General features: G+C 46.5%; 1 protein-coding gene across 1 annotated transcript; it reads right to left on the bottom strand.

Moving 5' to 3' along the window:
• Window positions 1–2,377: 2,377 nt before the first annotated feature.
• On the bottom strand, window positions 2,378–8,031 carry TMEM128 (transmembrane protein 128). Its single transcript, XM_066386109.1, has 5 exons — window positions 7,908–8,031; window positions 6,317–6,458; window positions 5,891–6,049; window positions 4,505–4,613; window positions 2,378–3,320 (listed from the first exon to the last, which is right to left on the bottom strand). Exons 1-4 carry the CDS (start codon window positions 8,002–8,004, stop codon window positions 4,514–4,516), a joined length of 498 nt encoding a protein of 165 aa, XP_066242206.1. The 5' UTR covers window positions 8,005–8,031; the 3' UTR covers window positions 2,378–3,320; window positions 4,505–4,513.

The following is an 8,031-nucleotide window of genomic DNA, read 5'->3' as shown; positions in this document are numbered from 1 at the left end:
TATGAATGTCTCCTTATTTGGAAATAAGGTCTTTGCAAGTGACTAGAGGTCATTAGGGTGAGCCTTACTCCATGACTGTCCTTTTTTTTTTTTTTTTTTCATTTTTCTGAAGCTGGAAACAGGGAGAGACAGTCAGACAGACTCCCGCATGCGCCCGACCGGGATCCACCTGGCACGCCCACCATGGGGCGATGCTCTGCCCACCAGGGGGCGATGCTCTGCCCATCCTGGGCGTCGCCATATTGCGACCAGAGCCACTCTAGCGCCTGGGGCAGAGGCCAAGGAGCCATCCCCAGCGCCCGGGCCATCTTTGCTCCAATGGAGCCTTGGCTGCGGGAGGGGAAGAGAGAGACAGAGAGGAAAGCGCGGCAGAGGGGTGGAGAAGCAAATGGGCGCTTCTCCTGTGTGCCCTGGCCGGGAATCGAACCCGGGTCCTCCGCACGCTAGGCCGACGCTCTACCGCTGAGCCAACCGCATGACTGTCCTTTTTAAAGGGGGAAATTTGAAGACACAGGATTCCGTTATCACTACATTCCCCGACAGATTAAACATTCTAGCTTCCACAGAGATGTCTCTACCCCAGACATCTAGAGCATGGGGTCTCAGCCGCTGCACGCTGGAATCGCCGGGGCAGAAAACTGTCTTGCTCGCCAACCGCGTCCGAAGCTCTAAGCAGCAGGCCTGGGCAGTGAGTGCGCAACCTGGGTTGAAAACTTGGTGCTGACACTTGGGACTGAAGTCAGGGATGTGTTAGAGTACACGCCCCCTGCTGCTCTCTCCCTTCCATGAGATTCACAACTGTTACTTGAGTGTTCATTCCTCTTTAAGAGTGGGTGCTCCTCCCACAGGCTGGTTTAGAAGCAACAGCAATACTGCCTGACACTTCTCATTTATTTAATTGCTACGACAGGAAAAGACCCATAAATAACCTGCATAGTATTTATAGTTACTTAACAGAAATAGAGACCGGGCATGATGCTGTTTATTTTATTTATTTATTTATTTTTCATTTTTCCGAAGCTGGAAACGGGGAGGCAGTCAGACAGACTCCCGCATGTGCCCGACCGGGATCCACCCAGCATGCCCACCAGGGGGCGATGCTTTGCCCCTCTGGGACGTCGCTCTGTTGCGTCAGTCATTCTAGCGCCTGAGGCAGAGGCCACAGAGCCATCCCCAGCACCCGGGCCATCTTTGCTGCAATGGAGCCTCGGCTGCGGGAGGGGAAGAGAGAGACAGAGAGGAAGGAGAGGGGGAGGGGTGGAGAAGCAGATGGGCGCTTCTCCTATGTGCCCTGGCCGGGAATTGAACCCGGGACTCCTGCACGCCAGGCCGACGATCTACCGCTGAGCCAACCGGCCAGGGCTATAAACACATTTATTAAAATGTTGTCACAGGGTGATCTTATTGTACCATCCTAGCTGACCAGTGTAAGCACTGGCTAACTGGATCTTAAACTGTATTAGCCAAAAAATCCCAGCCTTAGATTTTTATCCAAGTATTAAAACTACTTTAAGAAGATAGGCAGATGGATAGACCTAGGCTGGTACGTACGTAGGTAAATGGATGGATGAATGGATGGTTTATTCCTTTGCAGTATCTACCCAGACACAGATGACAGGTAAGACAGATAATTCCTTTGCAGAATCTATCCAGACAGGCAGACACAGAATTTGTGGGAGTTGTCACTGGGACAGAGCCCTTTGGCCCCACCTCCAGTGGGTCTGAACCAATGCTGTCTGTAATCCTAACTGCTGGGGTTTGGAGCCTCAACCTTGCCCGGGACCCTCACGTCATTGACTGACTTCTGCTGACCTTGCTCTTTACTTGAAATGAAACTCTCTGCCCACCTCACGCGCATGCACACACAGACTGGGCTGGGTCTCGCTCACTGGCCATGCCTGCCTTCTCCCGTTGCTGACCCTGTCTGCTCTCTCTCCCTCTCCATTACTACTTACTGAGTGAGCACCTGCTGGGTGCCAGGCACTGGGGTAGGTGTTTCATGCACATCATGCCCATTACCCACAACCCTACCAGACAGACCTGTTCCCACCTCACGGCTGGAGAAAGACTACTACTCAAGGTCAGGCAGCAGCAGGTGCAGGGTGTGACCCGAGCCAGACACAATGGTGACTAAATCCGGTAGTCTCTGGAAGTCTCTTTATGGGGAAAAGGTCAACATCGGGTACTTTTTATGATGTCACAATGATATTTAGGGTTAAGGTGAACATAACTGCATTTCGGAGTGAATACTGTCTTCATGATGTCTCTGATGAGCTGAGAAGCCTTCTCTAAAAAGAAGACTTATTTCTACAGTTAGCTCAAAGCACTAATAGTTGAAACAAACTATTCTAAAGTTTCTTTTAACAAAACGCACAAGAAAGTTATAAAAATATTTTATTTAAATGTTAAGGAAAAAATTATACATACATAAAAATCATTAAAAGTTCCTATCTCAGCCTGACCAGGTAGGTGGTGGTGTAGTGGATAGAGCGTCGGACTGGGATGCGGAGGACCCAGGTTCGAGACCCCGAGGTTGCCAGCTTGAGCATGGACTCATCTGGTTTGAGCAAGGCTCACCAATTTGAGCCCAAGGTCACTGGCTTGAACAAGGGGTCACTCAGGCTGCTGTAGCTCCCCTGTCAAGGCACATATGAGAAAGCAATCAATGAACAACTAAGGTGCCGCAACGAAGAACTGATGCTTCTCATCTCTCTCCCTTCCTGTCTGTCTGTCCCTCTGTCTGACTGTCTGTCACACACACAAAAAAGCTCCTCTCTTAAACATGCTAAACCCAGTAAGTTACATCACGATGAAAGTGACGGGAATGCAGAGCCCGTTCAGCTGGTCCTCTCCTAACAGAAGCACGCGAAACCGAGCCGCAGAGGAACTGCTCACGCTGGCTCGTGTGAAGGTGCGTGCACACACCCAGCCGTCGTACACGGCGAACTGTGACTCCTTTAACGAGGGGGGAGCAGTCCACCTACAATACTTGGAGTACACCAAGCCCCTATAATAAAACTTTAAATTTTTACATCAATACATTCTCCAGTGAGTCAGATTAACAATGCAAATTAGTTATTTCTATTTCGAAGAGAATATTCCTATACTGAATCTAAAAAATCCAGTAATCTCTTGAGTTTAAGAATATGCAAATGGAATATAATTTATTCTGATTTCAACCACAGATCTATGAAGTTAACATTGTCCCTAGAAAGCCATTCCCTTCAAGATGCAAAAATACAGTGAAGCTTCTCCATGTTTGGGATGCTTTCAGTGGCTGGACGTTCAGTCGTTCTCTTTGCACCTTCACGCCCTTAGACCTGAAAGAAAGCCAGCAGTTATACCCCAGCGAGATCATTCATACTATGCTGTTGGATGTAATGTTAACAAGCACAGTTCAATCTACAAGCCTATGACACCGTCTGGCTTTCCATTATCAATTACAAATGTCAGCAGTAACTCAAAGGCTCCCAACTGTGTATAAAAACTCAAAGCTGAACAAAGATTGAACAGCATTAGAAGGGGAGAAGCAGGAGACAGAGTCAGACGAGGGATACACGTCGGCAGGTATAATGGGTGCCCTGTGTGTCCCAATGGTCCCTCCACAGCACAGTGTGGGGCTGTGCACACAGTGGGCCATGGATGTGCTAACGACTTTCAGCCTGGCGACCATTAGGTTATATCCATTTCCTCTTTCATGGTTACGGTGACTTTCCTGTAGAACTCCAAAGGGAGAACATGCTGTCTGTTAACAGAAATGTCCATTTTCTTTAGCACCCCAGTAATTCAGTGTATTAACTGTTACTTCTCTGGCCCTAATTTTCATCCTGTAAACTGATGTATGGAGCAGGCATCCTCCAAGTTCTGCCAGGGACACGAAGGGAGAGACCACCTGTCTTTTCCGCCATGTCCCTACGCACAGTGAGCGCTCTCAATACCCACGCCCTGAATGACGCGTTGTCTCACACTCAGCACGCAGACCCACTGTGTACAGAAGCAGCCCGGGGAGGGGTGCAGTGGTCTGTGGGCGGCAGAAATTCTATAAGTAACATGAAGGAAATGGTTCACGCGTCATCCATCAGATTTTTATGAGGCAGCCAGAATAGTTAGAAAACGGCACAATTTTTTCCCCAATTGAATAAAATTGCTCATTTCCCCCAAATTCCCATTCCTTAGGAACAATCTAACAACAGTCCACTGGTATATAAGTTGACATCAATAAAAAAAGATCTAATGGATGAACTCATTTATATTGGAAGGTGCAAATACCGTCTCCATGAGATCTTTGAGGGGCAGTGTGCCTTCTCTGAGAAGTACTCAGAACTAAGTTCTACAAAAGAGAAGGGGTCTCGGTCCCTTTTATCTGGGTTCAGTGGATGAACAGCTCGTGTGAACACCACTGAAGTAAGTCACAAGCCCGTTACTGCTGCGTCACCTGAAAACTGTCACGAGGGACATTTCTCACACGAGGTCATCGTTAGCAAGGCCATCCCACAGATCTTACCTTTAGCGATCATCCAAGGAGTGAGATCAACATTACAACTCCCATAAACTGGGTGAACAACAACAGCGGAGTGAAAAATGACCACACGGGCCACAGAGCAACGCTGAAGCTGAAAGGAAAAGAAGACAGGGCTGACACTGCAGCCACAACCCGCACACGTTCCGCTGTGGACGCCAGACCCGAAGAGCTCACGTGTTACCCCGTCCGGGGAAGTTCATTCAGCCGCAACATTATAGACAGCTAGTGCTCGACTTACGACCACGATTGGCTCCGACAGACCGGTCATAACACGATTTGGTCGTAAGTTGAGTAGGCTATATGTACAGTACTGTGAAATGATGTTATAAAAGTCATATTTTATCATAATTTTCTTTCATTATTGTTATACATCATAAGTTTCTTTGTTCGTCTTATGCCATTTGTATCATCTCTATGCCATTTTGTTTCTTATTTTTACATTCGTCAGGTTTACGTAAAACACTGCATTATCAGTACAACTGGTTTAATATTTGCAAAGACAATTTCCTCTTGGTAGACATCTTGGGAGGGGTTTGATGAAAAATATCCAAGACACAAAACACAAATTGCTGTACAGAGTCTGGGATAACAGTTGAAATGGTGCACGCGGAGATGGTAGTGCTGCCGGAAGCTGGTCCGCACTGTCATACGCCCAGCTGGGCAACACTGTGCTGCCAGACACAGAGCAGTCGTGGCAGATTGTGGTCGTAAAGTCGAATGGTCATAAGTTGCATAGGTCATAAGTCGGTCAATATTTGTATATACGTGTTTGTGTGTGTGTATGTGTGTGTGTGTGTACAGCAATGCTTTTCCCCCCTCAGAGATATGATTTAATGAATATGGGAAATATCGCAATCTTCACAGGAAGTACTTGGAACTAGAATGAGTAAAGGTCTCTTAATGAGAGCTGGCGTGGCTTAATACAGGGCAGTCACTATCGGCAACGGAACGTGAACTAAAACTGCTACGCCCGCTCTTCCCGCCTCACACACTATCCAACTAAGAGGTAAAAAGGTGGTTAGAAGCAATTTTTGTTAGAAACACAAAGAAAAAAAACTACTATTTATAATTTGCTGCTAAATTTCCCCGAGACGGTACAGTCTCATTTTCTTACATTTTCTGTATGTATCATACTTCATAGTAAAAACGACTTAAAAAGCAAACTGCAGAATATACATGGCATGTCATCATTTGCGTTTTAAATAACTGAATACATAAAGATATTACTGACAAGGGAACCAGAGACTAGAAATGATAGGGACACTATTTTCCCATTATTCCTCTGTTTCCTTTGAAATTTGTACCATGTACACCAGTACCTAACCAACAAAACGTTTATTCCTGTCAGTCATTTCGAAGTTAACTTACCAAATTCCCGCTACAATAAAAGCAGCGGTTGTAATGGGTATCAAGGTTGGGTATTTGACGTCATAATCTTCAATGCCACGGTACCATTCCAGGTAGAGAATGCAGTAAAGTGCAATGGACAAGCTGACCAGCAGCAAGGCACCACCTAAGAAAAACCAACTGTAGAAACAAAATGATGTCAGGGTTGATGGCACTTAGCAAATATCTTACAAGTTTTGATTGACAGCCTAAAAATCTGTTTCTATGAGAACATTAACCAGAAGAGGAACACAGAGGGACCCACAATATCTTCACCCAGAAAGCCTCGATCTGTTGGAAGATCAGGTGAGAAAGGATGAGCCTATGAGCCATTAGAAGAATTCAACTGACAAAATATGAAAAATAAGACAAAGGTGTTTAACTTAGCTACCAGTAAAGACTTCTCACCTACTAGTGTGAAAGTTTTCTTTAATAGTTTTAAAGAAATCAACGTAATAGGTCACAACAATGGATGCCAATATCCAGAATCCAGAATGGATATTAAATCTTGGAAGAGGTTTCTGCTTTTTCTCAACGGCCGCAGAGGCTCCTAGATGTAAGGAAGATTTCAACTTATTAAATTACCATTAACTTCATGGGGAAAATTAACCTCTTTTAAGCCAAATAAAAGAATGTATCCTAGAACTTTCTGAGAACAAGATTCTCTCCCAGCATAGCACAAATTTCTTGCATAAAATTCCCAAAACAGGTTTATAGCTGCAGAAACGATTATTACGAGGTCAATATATAGCATGATCAAAATAGTCAACTATTTTCCTCTGCATGAATTCTCAAATCAAATTTACATACTCGGTCTTTCAGAAAGAATGACAACATCTGGTAGTGTAAGAATTTTAATATTGCTTCATATCTCATCTAGGAAAGTAATTGGTGCTACTAAGGAAAAGGCAAATGTTAAGAGCACAAAATAGACTTGTAATTTTCCAAAAATACTACTTGTTAACTATTCATTTTAAACAAACACAAACTTTTAAGGCAGCTCTAAAGTGGAAGGGGCACACTGGGTCTAGACCCAGCACAGTGCTGTCTAAGACAGAGGACAAGTCAAAATTTATTCTATCTGGAACCCAATCTGAAAGAACAAGTGGCTGGGGTTGGGTCAAATGAGTTCTTGCCAACAAGTTCCCCAGGTGATTGACACAGCCCCTCTTAGTTCATGTGAAAACCACTGGTACACATTTAGAGTTCCTAAAACGCTTGTTCATTCATAACACACATTCCGGGAGAGAATACCCTCAAAATGTATAAACCAGGATGCCAGGGCATGACATTTTCTGTGTTTATTTTTAAAAAGGTAATAAATGCAAATGGCTTACAACAAACAGGGGAAAAAAGGTCTAAAATGTATCCATCTCTTCCAGCTCCCCTGCCCAGGAGCAACCACCACCAACATCGCCTTCTACTGCATTCTCTCTCCTATACTCCTGGCATCTACCGGAAAACGCACACCGCACGTGACACCGTCTGCACCCCAATGGTCGCGTGCCATACACTGTTCCGTGCCTCCCTTTGAAATGCATCCACACTGGCAGGCAGGTAAGTGTGCCCGTGTGTCTTTCACCAACTCCCTGCTGACGGGCAATCAGACAGTCGCCGTCGTTCGCTGTCACAAGCAATGCTGCAGTTGAAAACACGGGGCCCACGCGGCCTCGTGGGTCCATAGGAGGGTGTCTGTTCGATGCTTAGAAATAGAACCGACGGGTTTTTTGCACAGATATTACCCAACTGGTGTTAGACCAGCATCCCTGGGAGTCCTGAAGCGCAGCCTGAGATGAAGATGCGCAGGGCTACGGATCTCTACGGATCTTTTTATGACACTCTCTACCCCATTTGCAAACGACTGGTCAACCCTGAGAAACAGAACCCGGTCCCTCCCGACTGGGCAGGGCTGGGGGAGGCCGCAAGGCCGGCCGTTTGCGGGCGCCGCGGCCCCGGGAACCTCGGCGCGGCTCGGAGCGGGCCCGCAAGAGCGCCTCACCCGGCCGGGCGTAGCCTTCCCGGTCCAGCGAGGCCTCGGCGTCGGGCGAGAACAGGTATCGCCGCCGGAGCTGCTCCCGAGCCCGCAGAGCGTCCATCTTGGTGCGCCTAGGAAACGCGACGGA

Source organism: Saccopteryx leptura, chromosome 5, assembly GCF_036850995.1.
Source record: "Saccopteryx leptura isolate mSacLep1 chromosome 5, mSacLep1_pri_phased_curated, whole genome shotgun sequence".
Taxonomy (NCBI): domain Eukaryota; kingdom Metazoa; phylum Chordata; class Mammalia; order Chiroptera; family Emballonuridae; genus Saccopteryx; species Saccopteryx leptura.
This window is presented reverse-complemented; position numbering and strand designations above follow the sequence as displayed.